Source organism: Hippopotamus amphibius, chromosome 1 (assembly GCF_030028045.1).
Source record: "Hippopotamus amphibius kiboko isolate mHipAmp2 chromosome 1, mHipAmp2.hap2, whole genome shotgun sequence".
In the NCBI taxonomy this organism is placed as follows: Eukaryota; Metazoa; Chordata; class Mammalia; order Artiodactyla; family Hippopotamidae; genus Hippopotamus; species Hippopotamus amphibius.
The window spans coordinates 38,230,968-38,248,320 of NC_080186.1; the positions used below are offsets into that span (position 1 = coordinate 38,230,968).

Below are 17,353 nucleotides of genomic sequence, written 5' to 3' on the forward strand. Positions count from 1 at the left end.
AGCCAGTGGTGTTAGCAAGATTCAGGTCACCTTATCTTTCCATAATGTTTAGTCTCTGGTGTTTTCACCAAGTCTGTGCTGTCAAACCCCAACCCTAAAACCCACTAGGTAGAGTTATAAAAAAAGTCCCGGTCACATTAAACTGAATAAAATCTGCAGCCGACTGGAAGCAATTGCGGCTAATAACACTGAATAGTAGGTGTGTGTCCTGGAGGCAAGCAGCAAATAATTACTTGCCCTCCCTCTTGCCCATAAATCACGGGGCAGTATTTACATTGCCTGGAGAAAATGGAAACATCTGTCAAATAGACTTGGGGCCTAACGTGGGCACCGCGAGACCCTAACTGCTAAGCGCTACTTCCTGAAACGGCCGCGTTCCCGGCCACCGCAGCACTTGTGGCCTTCCCCGGTGAGCACTCTCTGTCTGCCTGAGCATTAGTGCGCTCTGCCAACAAGGTCGTCTTGTAACTCAGTAGGGAAGCCACCAGCCTGGATATCGGAGGTGTTGGGGGCTTTTTTCTTTCAAAGAACGAAATAAACCAAGCAGAGTCTGTAATGCTGAACTCAGAAGCTGCAGGGCTGAAAATAAAAATCTGTCCCTCATAAAAAAAATGCTGACCACTTTGGGAGACACCGGGCTTTTACTAGCAGAAAGGCGTCTGAATAAGATGGCCAAATGGCCTAATTTGAAAGAAGATTGTAGAGGCAGTGCCTGGAGTTAAATCAACAGCAGCCCCCTTCCTCCAAGCTTAATGACAAAGCCATCAATACTGGCCACTGGCTCCCTGCTGACCCTGCCATGGAGGGAGAGAGAGGGGGAAGCGGAGTCTTAGAGGTGACCCTGATTTAAAGCCACAGTGGGAGAGTCACTCATTTGGAGCTGGTGGTGAGCAGACTAAGACGGGGCTAGAGAGCACCTTGGCCCAGTTATCAAGCCAAGAGTGTTAAACCAGGTTTCAGGACCCTTAGTAGTAGCTGCACGTGTGGAAAACGCTAGGAACCAAAAACAGCGCAGTCTTACTAGTTCTCATCCTCACCTATTAACTAAAGCAGGTCCCTACCGATTTCTACAAGGCAACACTCACTCAGCCTACGTTCCACAGGCGCCTGAAAGAAATAAAACCTATTTTTTCCCAAGCAGCCCCTGATTCAGGTTGCTCGCTCTTCTGACTTGCCTAAACTCCTGATAGGCACAGTATTTCAGCCTAAGTAGAAGACAGCGTCTTTGTGTCTGCTGCTGCTGCTTCTCCTCTCTGCCCCTCTCTCAACACTGAAAGACAGAAGGAGTTATACACAGCTGTGGGGGAAGGAGTGAACGCTCACTGCTGGGGTCAGGAGACAGTAAGAAATAACTTTCTTTTCTGCAGCCAAGTATCCCCCCAGAGAAGCAGCAAGTAACCCAACCCTATACTCACTTGTTTCCTTGACACTGATAGAGCGTCTCCACCTCCCGAAATACCCTGCTCCGACGGTGTCCTGCATGCTTCTCAATGATCTGTGGAAAAAGAAAATCTCTCACATACACCCACCTGGTCAAAACACCCCTCAGCGGGCACCCTCCAGGGGAATGCAAGGCCAAACTCAGCCCAACTTCAGTTTCGAGCACAAGTCGGGAGTAGGCCTTGGTGCCACAGGCACTGTGGCTCTGTCAGCAAAGCCACAGACTGGCCCCAGGGCTTTCTAGCCCACCTGGGCTTGTTTGACTCTGGCCAAGTATCTCACCATCGAAGCCTGTGAGGTTGCTACCTGCAGCCGCCCAGGGGAGACGGAGGCAGCCAGCAAGACAAAGAACCAGCTCTACCAAGTTCCTACCCTGAAGGCATCTCTCTCTGCCTTAAGGGTAAGAATTTACAAGCTCCACTGAAGGATCTTCTAGTGCTGGAGGAAGAGCAAGGGGAATAAGGGGTACAGTGAAGAGGAACTAAAGCCCTAAGGTCCAGCTCAGATGCCACCTCTGCAATTCTTCTGAGAACTTACCCTTTGGCAGGCACTGTATTAAGTCATTTAGGTACATAATCTCGGTTAATCCTTAAATCTTTACAATCCCGAAAGACAGGCAGAGGTAAAACATTTTGCCCACGGCTCTGGTAAGCAGCAGGGCTGCAATTCAAGCCCAGAGCTGCCTCCTAAGCCCTCGCTGTCCTATACCCGCTTGTGTCCTACTCAGCTTTTTCTAAGAGAACCGAGAGGCTCTGTCTCTCCTGTGATACTTTGGGCTGCTCCCCCTCCCCACCTATACCTGGAGATGCTTGGCAAGTACTGACGGAAGGAACGGGCGAGCCAACAGACAAGCGGGTGGTTTACGCAGGTACTGGCTGACTCTGCACATCTCTACAGACCCATCCAGAGCCCCAAACCATTGCAAGTAGAGTCTGTGGGCAAGTCTTCCGCAGAGCTGGCCCTGCCTTTATAGTCCCACGTGCCGAGTGGCAGACATCCGGTTCCTTCATTCCAAGACTGCTGCCAAGGACACGTCACACTTCTCCAATATGCAGTGGCACAAACATCCACAACCAAGTAATTTTCTAAAGAAGTCCACGTCTGTTAGTAGATCACTGGAGCCATTTTCTGAGCTGTCAGAGAGGTGTGGTTCTGGGGCACAGAAACTATATAGCATGTTCTTCACCAAGCAGATCAAAGTCAGGAAGAACTTTCTAGCAGGCAACTATCCAGCAATGACTTAATTTTCTCTGAGGAGGTAATGAGCTCCTGCTACCAGAGATGGGGGCAGGGGGTGCAAAACATGGAAAACTATGTGAGGAGCCACAGGGGAGGTTCAGGACCAGATTCGCTTGAAATTCTATTCCAACCATGAGACTCTAGGGTTCATCAGTTGGATGCTTGGAGGGAAAGCCCTCAGAAAACCAAGTATTGTGGAGCCAGGCTGGAGAAGTAGCCCACGTCTGGGGAGCTTTCAAAGAACAGGAGAGACGTGAGACATGGGCAGAACTGCTGAAACCAAAGAATTGCCAAGCCCAGGTCTGGTGTTTTCCCAAAGATGCCAGGGAACGTGGAGGAAGGGCAGCCTTGAAGAAATAGTTCTGTCATCCATAAATGTATTCAAATCTTTGAAAATCAATTCACATTTGTGATTTTTACTTAGAAATGTTTTTTTAAAAAATTACTTGTAATTCATACTGATCTGTTTCCAACAAGGAATCGAGATAATGCTTTTGCTATTATATGAAGTAACAGTCTAGCAAAAAGCGACATGGCTTAGCAGAAGTGTTTTCCTTTATATGTCCAGCTGGGACTATGACCAGTTGGTTAAAAGATGAAACATTTCTTTCAGGAGCCAATTTGGCTGGGTTTGCCCACATGAGGCAGCACTTAGACCTGGTGGCTCCTGTAGATGATTTTAAAACTTTGGTGGATACCAGAATTACCTGGACAGCTTGTTAAGATTAATCATGCTGGGGCCTACCCCTAGTTTCTGATTCAGCAGGCCTGTGATAGGGCCAGATAATTTGTATCTCTAACAAGTTTTCAGGTCATGCTGATGTTGTGGTGCAGGGACCACACTGTGAGAACCACTGCTCTAGATCCATCCCTTCCTCCATGACTCCAAGGTCATGCAGCTAGAAGTCACCTCTCCTGCCACAAAGGTGAGTGCTCAGTCCTCTTCACCACATTGCTGTACATCACTAATGTATAGCATCCTGTAATTTGTAAAATGTTTCTACTTCTACCAGTTCGTTTTTGTTTTCATCTTCATAACCACTCCATGAGACAGGAAGGGCAGGTATTATTATCTTCATTCTAGAGATGGGGGAACTGAGGCTCAACGAGGTTCAGCGACTTGCCCCAAGTCAAATAGTAGTAGTTTGTCAAAACAGAGATTCAGATAGGCCTTCTACTTCCAAATCTGACTGTCTGTTCCCTGAAGCTAACTTCATTCATCAGAGGCATTGCTATAAGCACTTCACACATATTAACTTATTGAACCTTCACAAAAATACTATGTAGGTTCTATTATTACACTCATTATACAGATGAGGAAGCAGAAGGACAAAGAGGTTAAGTAACTTGCCCAATGTTACACTCGCTGTTACACAGCAAGTAAGCAGAGAAACCAGTGAATCCAGTGAACACAGCTTTGGAGCTTCCATTCTTATTAAGCCACTATATCGTGGAATATAAAACTTATCTGGTTTAGGACAAGCTAAGACTGACTATCTGCAGAGTAAAGCCTGGCATCCAGATGAGACACTCACTTTGACAGCATACTCCTTGCCATTCTGCAGGCTCACGGCACCTTGAACTTTGGCATAGGCTCCCTCTCCAAGCAGCTCAGAGGTCAGTTTGTACATATCTAGAGGTGAAATGGATGAGAAGAATAACAAGATAAGTCACCCCTTTGCAGAAAAGGAAAGAAGAGCTGTGTCACTCAGCTTTCCCAGTCTGACAGCACAGGCACACGAGGACCCTGCAGCATGCAGTGACAAGAGAGGCCGCTAGCGCTCCCAGCCGCCTCGGGACTCAACTTCACAACAACCGGGCCACGTTGCTGAAGGATCCTGTCCCTCATTTTAGAGGTGAGGTCAGTGAAAGGGGTTCAATTCGGCACATACTTCCCGAATACCTACTATGTGCCAGACGACATATTAGACGCATGATAGGGACAGAGCAAGGAATAAAATATAGCCCCTGCCCTTTGAGAGTCACAATCCAGTGGGGAAGACAGACATGTACACAAGTGACCCCAGAATAAACCAGGCAGTGGTCAGTACTCTCTCGCAGAGGGATAAGACTCAGTAAAAAAGAGCGGGGGAAGGGAAAGGTTAAATCTGTTCAGGGAATCTGGGGCATCCTCACAGAAGGGGTGTGGTGTGAATGGACATCATTCATTCACTTACTCATTTGTTGAGCACTTACTGTGTGCCCAGCTCTGGGCTAGGAACTGGTGATACGAAGGGGAATAAAGCATTGTTTTATTTTATACTACACACAATGGAAGTCATTGGAGCTTTTGGAGACATTTTCAGAAGTCACCCACAGGAAACAGGAGACAGAAGTAAGATGCAAATGAATGCCTCGAGGTTTTTAGGCTGCTGAGTCAGAGTGGTTCTAACACAGCAATAGGCCGGGATTGAAGGCATATTTAGGTGACCTCCCCAAGCTCACAAAAAAGCACAAGCTCTCTGACCCTCTTCCAAAGGAAGCCATGGCTCCGTCACAGCCTCTGCCAAGCTGACCTCCTCCTCCCTTGGCCTCCATTCTTCAGCTTTTTCCTCTTGAGGTAGACTAGTATTTAAACCCACAGACTACTGAACAGAATACTTTTAACCATGAAATTAGATTTTGTCACTCTTAGTCATGAGAAACCGCATAATTGCACAAGCCACCCTTGAATAACAGGAAATACTCTCGTGTTCATTGAAAGAGAAAGATCTATTGATTTGGAAACTACCCTAAAAAACCTTGGGACTTTTGTTCATTCCCCCACCTCCTCTGCCACACACACATCTACTGTTAAAGACAAACAGACAAAACCCTACACTAAGCACCTTCTTGGTTCCATCACGGTTTGGTCTCAGAGCTGTCTGTAAGAAAGCACACTGCTGTTTGTAAGTATTTTACATGACATGCTTCTCTCACAATGGACACTTGGGTATTAGCCTTTGCACGTGTCAGGGTAGGTTGGCGGCTGGTGGTCCAATATTCCTGACTCATAAAGGGCTTGTTTTTAGAACCATTCTACAAAACAGTCAATTCACTAGTATGTCTGCAGTGTTGGAAAGAGGGACCGTAAAGGGAAGCTATTTCAGGTCTCACAATGAAAGAAACAGAATAGATGATAGGGGCTTGGTTACTCCAAGGAGTAGCTACTGATCCTTTTAGTCCTCCGCAGAGGTGTCTGAGTCACTTCATCCCATCCGGTGCCCAGTGATAACAGGACCAGCACTGAGCTTGGTACCTCACACACAGTGTTCAAAATGTTTGATGACCCAACATCGTGTCCCCTGAACACAACATGCACTATGAAAACGGAGTCAAACTCATCCAGCACAAGCAGCTGTAATCTCTAGAGGCTGAATTCTCTGCTTATAGAAGAGTTAAGTTTCTTTGTCTCTCCCTCCCTCTTTCCTTCCTTCCTTGCTTCCTTCCTTCCTTGCTTCCTTCCTTTCTTTCCTTCCCCCATCCCATCTTTCTTTCTGTACCATGCAGTTTGCGGGATCTTAGTTCTCCGGCCAAGAATTGAACCTGGGCCACCACAGCAGTGAAAGTGCGGAATCCTAACCACTGGACCGCCAGGGAATTCCCCAGAAGATTTAAGTTTCATTTGCAGCCATAGCCCTTGATCTGCCCTCTTCCTCTGACATGGTTGATTTACCTCTCAGCAGCTCCTCCAGGGCCAGCCGAGGGAAACAGCACATCTGAAAACTGGCTGAAACCCACCAGGTGATCTCACTCCATGTGCAACTGTGGCAGCCTGGCCTTTCTGTTCCCTGATGAAGTGCTCAGACTATTCAGAGGAGGCCTGTGCATCATCTGAGAGCTTTCCCCACCTCTGCACTCTCTCTGTCAACCCCTTTCTGTAAACGCTCTCACTTCTATCTTTCAGGCCTATCACATGGAGAACCATGAAGCTGGCTCTAAGATGATGCATCCTATGACCTTTACCCCTGAGCTACCAGGACACTCCTCCTACACCTGGGGAGCCACCCACCCAGCTCTAAGAGAGCAAAGAGAGTGACCAACCTTCAAACTTCCCTGGCAAGGAGTCCGTGGCCCGGGCCTTCCGTCGCTTCTTCTTTCTCTTGTCACTTTCTGCAATGGGAACCGGTTCACTGCTGCCCATCTCTGGGAGAAGAGAGGAGATGGAAGGGAAATATCACAGGACTGATCAAGCTATAAGCTCACCTAGAAGGAAAAAAAGGAGGGGGGGTACCCAGGAGCTTTACACTCATGGTTTTTAAATATCTATGAGGACTATTGATCTGTTTTGACCCAGGAGGCAAAACTAAAAGCAAAACCATTATAGGAGATCATTAACTGTGGAAAGGAACTCAGACAGACAGGCTAGATTAAAAGAGGATAGCAGAAGCCTGCTGTAACCAAGCTCATTAGCACATAGATTTAGATCTGCCCCCAAAATGAACAATGAATCCAAAAGCAGAATCCCACATGTGACATCCTCCAGCCTCAGCACCAGAAAGGCAGGACCCAGGGAGCTAAGCTGGAAGGGAGGTGGGTTTGGCAGGGGGGGGGGTCCATGCAAATGAAATCACATGCTCAGTAACAACCCTGAGGGTGTGCATAGGGACTCAGTAGAGACTGCCTCTGTGACGGTACAACAGGGCAGGGGGTGGGTTTGAGGATGGCCCTAAATTACTTCCTGTCCAAGAGCACAGACTTAAGTGTCTGTGAGGCCCAGTGCACACCCTCCCTCCTCAGCTCTTTATCTGAGAGGAGGCAGGTAGGGTCCACTCAGATGCCTGCAGTTGACAGGTCTCCACCAGGCTGCTGGAAGCAGTCCTTTACTGCAGAAACATTATTATCTCTCTGGCAAGCACCTGGCTCCCCACCTTAAAGGGAGGATCTGTGAGGCAGACATTCAGACATTGGACAGATTGGGCAGGAAAGGGGAGGGACAGAAAGAATAAGCATGAAGACTGAGAGGGGGAAAGAGAAAAGGAGGAATAATGAACCAGCAGCCAATCGTACTCCTGTTTCTAAGACACTCTAGTAAGGGCCTTCCCCTGTTAAAGATAAATTACTTATAGAACATGTCATGCCCTTGATCCAGAGTGGAGCCTTAATACTCTTTGCCTGCAGTTAGAAATAATAAGATTTCTCTGAAGTCTCTGGGTCTAAATCCCCACCAGGGTGATTAAACCTTTACATCCTTCTAAAATAGAGGTGCTCGAGTGCTGATGGGGCATACAATGTGAGAGACTTTTAGACCAACCTTCAATAAACACAGGCTCTGGGTTGCTGGATTTTTTTTTTTTTTCCTGAGATTTTGTAATGGAAGCTGGCTCTTTGCCAGTTGAGGGGAAAGGCCCACCCTCTTCTCAGAGGACCCCGGCTGAACATGATCAGAAAAATGGCAAGTCTGCTCAGAAAGATTGATTAGAGCCTATGCGTGTCTATTGTACACTGTTCTCAGGAGCAAGTACACAACAGCCATTAGGAGAAAGCAACAGAACAATGGCCCGTTTCAACGCCACCATCCAGCAAGCCTGGGTAAGCAGTCAAGTGTCTGACGCTCAACTGAGGTGCATTCTTCCTTCCATTTTTAGGATCTGATGACAGCAGACTTTCATTTACACTTTAGAGAGCAGATAAACATGTGGAGAAAAGGAATCCACAAGAGGATCTCAAAATATTACTCTAGCCAACAGCTTCAAGCACAAGATACGTCTAGGGACTGCAACATGCTACGAATTCAAAGAATTGAACTTAAATATCAGCACCCAAATATCCACCCTCACCAGGGGAAATTAAAAGGAAAAAAGTTGCCCAACATAGTGAGAAATTCTACAGAAATAAAACACAGGGTCACTCACCTTCAGGACCCCAGGCAGGGGGCACTGGCCACTGGGACAGCAGGCTGAGAAGGAGGGACCATCGTCCCTCTTGCCCTGCCTTTGCATGCAGTCCCGTGGCACCCCCCCCCCCCCCATTTTCTCACCAGCACTGCGAGCCAAGTGCAGAGTGGACAGATTTGGGATTCACTTCTCTTTCTCCTTCCCCTGCCCACACTCTGAAGGGAGGCCGAAGGACAAGCAAAATAGCCCAAAGGCAGCAATGGAGAGGCGCAGCAAGAGAGCTGGCGGCGTTATAGTTCACGGGGGATGCGCAGATGTACTTACGACTCTAGCTTGAAAACCCCGTTAGCCGCAATTTATACTTGGTTTTCACCACAGCAGGGCTGAGGGAGCCTCTCGTGGAAGAAGCATACCTCTGAGCACTGCCGCATACGCGATATTAGATTTTATGGCTTTGCACACAAAAAGATAGAGTACCTGGTCTATTCTGCATGGATTTCAATGCAAGAGGGTGCGCCAGAAGGGACAAATGGTTAAGACTTTCCTTGGAAACAGAACTTGAAGGAGAGTTGTTTTTGAAACTAGGAAGAAAAAGATGTAGGAAGACAGTGAAGTGAAAAAAACATGCTTAACTTCCCTGTTTACAGAGGGGGAGTGGGATGGAGGTGTGTCATGATAGCTCTTCACCTGGAGCCTGTCCAGACACTCTACTGGGACCTTAGTTTATCATGCGTGCAGTCAGGGCCTGAGGCTCCACAACTGAGCTGGTCCTTGGCTCACCTCCTTCCCTCGGCCTAAGAACTCCTCTCAGCCATCAAAACCTAGCGCAAAAGTCTCTTTCCCCTTAGAATAAGTTAAGGTTTGCACAAAAACTTTTGAAATCTATGCAAATAGATGGTGTTACTGCACAGAACTCGAATCCGGTGCTCCATTCTCTGCTCTCAAACACCCTGCTGGCAGCTATAACTAGAGCACTGGTTTTATTTGGCCTTGAGCTCTCTCCAATGTTCCTGAAGGCCAGGGCTGTCCTTGCCTGTTTATCTCTGCATCTCCTATAAGTCGTGGTGTGGTGTCAGAAAATGTGCACTGAAATGAAAATGATATGAGAAGACGCACATCCTCGGGGTTAGGTGCAGGCCTGTCACCCAGGCCCTCTAAGTACCAAGTGCACACACTGAAAGAAACATGGATACACCTTTGCCCTTGCAGGCAGTGCAGAATAAGGCTTTATTCAGTTTATCAATTCCCTGATAAACTCCCTCTCAACAAAGCCCTACGGGTTGAAAGGTCCTTAACTTTCTAGCAAGAAGCCTGGTCCTTGCTATAGGATTGGGCGATGTGTCTGCTATTTCAGAGAAGGGAGTGAGCACCTCCTTCACGTCTGTAGACAGACCTCAGCTGGCGTGGAAGCTTCCAGCACTTCACTTTTCTCTTGGGCAAGGCTTGGTGATCCACTACTCGTGTATCGGCGGAGGTGGAGTTGGAGAGGAAGCACACTGATGACAGGGAAGGTTCATGGGCTTGGCATCAGGAGACCTAAGTGAAAGTCCGGTTCAGATATTACCAGATGTAGCACCAAGGCCAAGTTACTTTGCCTCTGAGAGTCTCCATTTCCTCATCTACAGGTTAGGTTTAAAAATAATACCTGCCCTTTCCAGCAATGCCGTGAGGACCCAGTGATTTACTTAATATAAATGCGCTTCAAAAAACAAAACATATATGCATGCATAAGTCTGTATGCACATACAATAGAGTAGAAAGATTAGACAGAAATACACAAAACTGCTAAACTACTACAATCTGAAAAAGTGCCTATTATGTGCCAAGCACAGGTATTTTATATACATTATCTCTCATTCTTACAAAATCTCCAAAGGTAAATATTTCACCATATTTCAATTGAGGAAATTGAGGCTCAGATGTTAAATTATCTACCAAACACCAAACATTTAGTTAGTGGTTTAACTGGGATTCAAACACTATGCTGTCCTTTCAAGTCCAGGTCATGTCTGTAGTAGTTTTCTCTGTGTAATGGGGTGATCTTTATTTTCTTCTTTATATTTTTCAGTATTCTCCAAATTGTATGCAATGATATTTACTACTTTTTTTAGTGCTATTATTGTTTCAGTCAAGTTCCATTTTTCAACAAAATATACAATAATATTTCTCCAATGCACACTGGAATTTAGAGTCTGTACAGTTTTACAAATTATACCTAGATTTCTTTATACTGAAATTCAACATTAGGTAAAGAAAAAACATTTCAGGAATATTGAGGCATTGAATATACCATTTTTATAATCTCGGAAAAACAACAAATGCCATTTTAATTTTTATCTTTATAAATGCTATTTTTTAAAAGGAAAAACTTTGTGAAAAAACCCCAAAATAATGCATTGAACATTTGCGCCTGAGATACACACTTTTAAGTCCTGGCTCTTCACACTGTGTGAGCTTTGGCAAGTTGCTTAGCTTTTCTGAGTATCTGTTTCTTCATATACAAAATAAGGTCAGAGTGAGGAAGGCCCGGGCTACCTACCTCATAAGGCTTTTGTGAGGATCAAATAAGAAATGAGAAGGGAAAGCACTGCTGACTTATTCATTCAACAAATACTGCATTTACTTGGCACCACTGATAGTCCAGTGCTAGACAGTGAGAACACAAGAGAAGACACAGTCTCTGCCCTTATGGAATTTAAATCCACTGACATGTAAAACAATTTCAATTCAGTGGGACAAAGTGCTATGACAGGGGAGTACCAGGTACTGCAGAGCAGAAGATAGGCATCTAACTCAGTTTGGTCACTAGAGAAACGGACAGCTAAGCTGACACTGGAAGGATGAGCAGGAACCAGCCAGGGTGGGGGCTGGGGAGAGAGACAGAGGAGGCATATGAGCTAAGGCCTGAAGTTGAGGCAGCACGGCTGGCTAGTGCCAGGCTGGCTGGAGCGTAGAGTATGTGGGGGAGTGATGACAAGTCAGCTGATGGGGTGAGCAGGGGCAGATCATATGCAGCTTCACCACCATATATCATCACCATCATCACTATATGTGTTTCTATTCCTAGGCATAAGTGTATCTTGTTTTCTCCATTAAAATAAGAGTAGGATGATATTCTCATTTCTTTGTAAGACAAGTATTGATTGGAAGCATAGTAGCTGTTAAAGATACAGATCCAACCACCAACCTGGCTCCTGCATGGGGAGAGGGCCCAGAGGACTCACAGAGCAGATGAGGATCGGCCGAGGGGTCTCACCTGGTGGGAGTACAAGAGCCACAGATACTCCTGACATGCGAGTACCGAGCCACTGCTCAGCCCACAAGACAACCTCAAGGTTCCCCTTCTGAAAGAACTGGGTCATTTTTCCATGAAGTCTTATGAGCCACACTGCCCCCAAAGGCACCAGATCTGTTCTCCACCTTTTGGTAGAGCCTAAAGAGAACTAACCAGCTCCAACATCTGGTATGTGACACCAAAGACGATCATTCTTCCCCAAGAACATGACTTTGCTGCCGAACTCAGCTCGATAAACTTAGCTCACGTCCCTCTCCCAAGCACCCCGGAGTTCTCTATGATTCACTGCCCAACGTGTGAGAGTTAGTTCCTTCAGTTGCTAGAGCTTTCTAGAGAAGGAATGGCGGTGATGGTAAGCTGATGAGGGTAATTATCAATCCATCTGCCTTCTCAGTCATCAGCTGGCTGAGGCCCCCAAACAAATGGAGAACTGAGAAAATGAAAGGAGACTGAGGGTGTGAAAGGAAGCGGGACGGAAAAACCTAAGGAGAGGCCAAGACTAAGACATCTGAGCAGAGGGGGAGGCAGTGAGGAGGAACTGGGGAGACCGGCCTGCAATATGTGCTTCTCCGAAGCAGTAGCGACAGTCGTGGTAGTACATACACACTTACACGGTGCTTACCACGTGCCAGGCAGCGTGCTAAGCATTTTACAGATACCACAGCTTACCTATACTGACCTACTTAATCTTCACAACTCTATGAGGTACGTATAATCATTATCCGCATTTTACAGATGAAGAAACTAGGCACAAACAGATTAAGTAATTTGCCACAATCACACTGCCAGTAAGTGGCAGAGCTGGGATTTAAATCTAGACAGTCTGGCTTGGAATTCAGGCTTTTAACTATTGAGGTACACTTAAACACTAACGCTGAAAGGCAGAACGGGACAGCCAGTTAGAGTCAGCTGGGCATCAACAAGAATGCTCCTATTCAGAAACCTTAGCACAGAGCCTCCCCATGGATGTGCTGTGAGTGAGATATTGATCCTTTCACCAGGCTGAACAACATCATTTCCTCTGTGTGCTATGATGTCAAAAAGGTTGGGCGGCACTGCTCTAGCTTACATAAACACAAGGGTGTTACCATATTATCCCTATTATATTAATCTAAAATCTAATTTATCAGAAGTTTCCTCTCCTTCCTCTGGGATAGCTTTGTATTTTGTGCTCTGGCCTGTTTTGTAGGATGAGCCACAAGCCAGTCCAACCACATTATCCCATGGCAGTTCTGGTATCAGGACAAGGCTACTGTATTCTTTTTCTGTCTGACCTATTAGTTGGTTGATTTGGTTTCTTATCGTACCATTACTACGTAGGGGACAAGGTCAAGGAAAGGGTACACTCAAACGGAAGCTAGTCAAATTTAACACATGGTGGATGAAAGGAGCCCCCTGTGAAATCAGCTCATCCTGATCAAAGAACGGTCTGTGAATGTGCTTCCAAGGGGCTAAGGTATTTCACAGGTTTGCCGCGGAGTCCAGTGTGTAGTGGGGCTGGGCAGCATTACGCAGGTTGCAGCGTCTCACTCAACTACAGTGAAAGCAGCTCGAGGCCCGCGAAGGTGCCAGCGGGGTGGGGATTCACAACAGGGCTCAAACAGGACTGGGATGGCAAGATTCCCAGGGGCAAAAGGCCTAGCTTCAGGGCCCATCTTCTTCCTCTGTTCTGATTCTGGGATCATATGCAGCCTTCAGAGCTGTCACTGCATCACCTGGTGGAAGGACTGAGAAAAGGAAAGGCGGAGGGGGTAAAGGGAGGGTGCACTTAAGAAACAGCAAGCAGGAAAACAGAACTGCCGTATGATGTGGCAATTTCACATCTGGGTATTATTCTGAAGAAAATGAAAACATTAACCTGAAAAGATATCTGCTCCCCCATGTTATCGCAGCATTATTTATAATAGCAAAGATATGGAAACAACCAAAGTGATCACTGATAGGCGAGCAGATAAAGAGTGGGAGATACACGCACACGTACACATATACATACGATGGAATAGTACTCAGCCATAAAAAAGAATGACATCTGGCAATTTGCAACAATATGGATGGCCCTTGAGGGTATTAAGCTAAGTGAAATAAGTCAGACAAAGAAAGACAAATACTATATGATCCATAGGATTTCACTTATATGTGAAATCTTAAAAACAAAACAAAGAACAAGCTCATAGATATAGAGAACAGACTGGTGATTGCCAGAGGTGGCAGGTGGAGGGTGGGTGAAATTGGGAGTAAAAAGGGTCAAAAGGTACAAAATTCCAGTCATAAAATAAATACGTCATGGGATGTAATGTACAGCATGGCAACTATAGTTAATAATACTGTATTGAATATTTGACAGTTGCTAAGAGAGTAGATCTTAAAAGTTCTCATCACACACAAAAATTCTGTAACTATGTATGGGGACAGACGTTAATGCGACTTATTATGGTGATCATTTCACAAATATCAAATCATTATATTGTACACCTGAAATTAACATAATGCTGTATGTCAATTATACCTCAATTTAAAGAAAAAGAAAGAAAGAACTAGCAAGCAGGAGTAAAGGATTGGATTTGTGTGAGCCGGACAGTATAAAAAGCTGAAAAAGGCTGAGGTCAGCTCACCCAAGCTTATTAACACGGCCTACAAGGTTCTCCAACATCCGATGCCCATCTACCTTCCAGCCTCACCAACCATCAATCAGTCATTCTTTCAAGGAAAAATGAATAGTAGCTAGCTCAGCTTGCAGTTCACAAACAATCTCACAAGTGCTTTTCCCTGAGACAAGTGCTGCGCTTTGGTATGCAGCAGGAGTGCTTTACGAGCATTTCCACTGTCACACAGGATGTTAAAAAGATGTATACTTAAGAGTTGAGTTTCAATAAAATTAATAATTTTTACTGCTTCATCAAGGACGTACTTAAGTGAAAAACAGCCTTCTTTAAAAGCCGTGAGTGCACAGCGGTAAGAATACAATGACTGCTAGCGCACTTCGGCGCCACTGCCTTGATTTGCGCTAAGGCACCAGCACTTTTGCCTGTTGTTGCTTTGCAACAACAAATAGCATCTTGGCACTATGATGAAAATAGTTTTGACCTGGCAGATACCCTGAAGGTTTTCAAGGATACCCAGGGTGTGCACAGCACACTTGTGAACCACGCTTCTAGGCAATGCTGAGGGACTGGGCACCACCGGAGCCGTGCTTTAGGGCCGTCGGACTGGCTGCGGCGGCAGAACATACTGGAGGCTGGAGGGGGACCAGAGACTGTGGCAACAACCGGGAAGGAGGCAGGGAAGCTGTGTGGCTGAGGAGGGGATAGAAAGGGAGAGAAAGAGGTGAGGAGTGTTATGGGGAGAGGGAATGAAGCCACAGAGGCAAAGCTGGTCCTGGTCCCGCCCAATGACTGGAGATGGTGGAGGAGTCAAAGACCACTACTCTCCTTGAAGGAAGGCACGGGTCTCATTTCTCCCTATCCCCACTGCCCTGTATGGAACCAGGCACAGAGGGGGACCTCAATAAATGTATATTAACCAAAGTCATGTAACTGTAAGAGCAGTAGTACCATCAAAGAAGGGGAGAATTCAGGAAGGGAAGCTGGTTGGGGATGAGCAGGGGAAGACTGTGTCCCTGGGAAGCTTCAGCTGAAGGAGGTCAATAGCACAGATAAGGCTAAAGCCATTCTCACCTAGCCCTCATATGAAACAATCTACAAATGAGGCATCGTTTACAACCCACCAGGCATGATGAGACCTCAGATATGTCACAAATATTTAATAAAGCTGAGAAGATACATCTCAAGCCATTATTAACAACAGTTACTTTGGGAGAATGAAATTGAGCGGGTACAGCATTTTACTTTTTATACTTCTGTTGTATTTGATTTTGTTTCGTTATGATACAGTTGGTTTACCTTTCTAATTAAAAGGGAATAAATATGTTTTCCTTACTGCATGGTTTTCCTTATGACCCTCTCTGCCATTTTATTCTGGTAGAAATGTGCTCCTCTCTACTCAGTAACTGTCTTAGGTACGCCAGACAGCCCAGCTAATCCTAGCTGCCCAACTGAACACTGGAATCTCTGACTCACCCCTTCCTCTGGAAATATCAGGTACAGGTCTCCCTCACTTTTGGAAAGTTCGCTTTACACCATTTTACTTATATGAAAGACCTACATTAGTATGTACCTGTTTTCAAAGCATACTAAGAGGATTTTCATTTTTATGAGAAAGGGTGGAAAGTGAAAATAGGGTTCAGCATGTGTCTTGCAGGGAACATTATAGAGGCAGTGTGCACCGCGAGCAGTGAGAGTGGCACCGCCAAGCTCCTTCCCCAGGAACTACAGTCAGTATCAAACTGACAGAGCTTGGAACTGTGTCTGTGAGCATCTGTACTTGATCTCCATTTATTTTGTGCATCTGTGAGAAAGATGTGTCTTAAGATAATTGCTTTACACCATTTCAGCTTAAGAAAGGTTTCATGGGAACTTTACTTTCAGATAGAGGAGAACCTGCAACTTCAACCTGATGCAATCTAAAAGGTTAAGTAAAATGTGCATCCAATCTTACCTATAGGTCTGCCCAACTTTGCGAAGCAAATCCTCTGTAAACTTGAAATTCCAAATGCAATAATACGCCTGTCAGGGGGCTGCTGTCTTTCAGCTTCAGGAAGTGTTTTAATGGCCTCTATACATAGCAGACATTCTTCAGTTCTCCACTGGCCTCTGCTTCTTCACACCTGGCATGAAAATCTTCAGAAAGCAGAAACAGAAAGGATGTAAAAACGCTGACTTAAAAAAATAACCAGAGAAGATAAAGATCAACTTGTGTTCCCCAAATCTATGTTATACCAGTAAGCAGGTAATCACAAGGCAATCACAGATTTCCTCAGTCTTTAAAATCAGACACTGGAGCATTTAAAATGCTGATGCAAAGAATTTGAAGATTTAACAAGGGTCTGGGTAAAGGTTTTCAGATTATGCTTCCATTGTGGGATTCCAGACCCAAAAAGATGTAACTGGACCTGGATGACAGATTACGGACACCTCTGTTTGCTGAGAAGCCTCACGTGGAAGGTAAAAGCTGCCACTTCTCTGCTGTCTACTTTTTCAGGGACGAATGAGCTCTGGCTCCATCTCCTAGTGGTCAGGTCCAAGACTCACAGGCAGGCGGCAACAGTTAGAAAGGTAAGCAGATGTAGAGAGTAACAGGTGGCACAAACAGGAACAAGGTTTTATGCCAAATGTGTAACTATTGATTGTTTTCCAACTGATGACTTCATTTTCTGTATGTCCGCTGCTATTTTTTTTTTTTTGGGCACACGGGCTTAGTTGCTCCGCGGCATGTGGGATCTTCCTGGAGCTGGGATCGAACCCGTGACCTCTGCATTGGCAGGCGGATTCTTAACCACTGCGCCACCTAGGAAGCCCCCGCTGCTATTTTTAATATCATGGCTCTAGTTACCAAATGTCAAAGGTGATTTGTCAATTTCTCTATGCAATGAATATGCACTTCCCCTTTTCTCAATGGAAAAGCTCTGAAAATGTAGTTTAAATCCAAATTCTAGGCCCTCATGCCA

At 45.7% G+C, this 17,353-nt stretch overlaps 1 protein-coding gene across 3 annotated transcripts in view; it reads right to left on the minus strand.

The window, feature by feature from the left end:
• Positions 1-16,477, minus strand: part of MKNK1 (MAPK interacting serine/threonine kinase 1) — a 32,768-nt gene extending 16,291 nt beyond the window's left edge. For 2 of the 3 annotated variants that reach the window (XM_057709786.1, XM_057709802.1), the window contains exons 1-4: positions 16,345-16,477; positions 6,703-6,804; positions 4,215-4,312; positions 1,416-1,495 (exon numbers count right to left, since the gene is read on the minus strand). In XM_057709786.1, the coding sequence (XP_057565769.1) occupies positions 1,416-1,495; positions 4,215-4,312; positions 6,703-6,802 (278 nt within the window). In that variant the 5' untranslated portion in view covers positions 6,803-6,804; positions 16,345-16,477. Of the gene's footprint in view, positions 1-1,415; positions 1,496-4,214; positions 4,313-6,702; positions 6,805-9,888; positions 10,014-16,344 lie in introns of those variants that run through there. The other variant, XM_057709794.1, reaches the window with a different exon arrangement.
• Between the last annotated feature and the right edge of the window lie 876 nt (positions 16,478-17,353).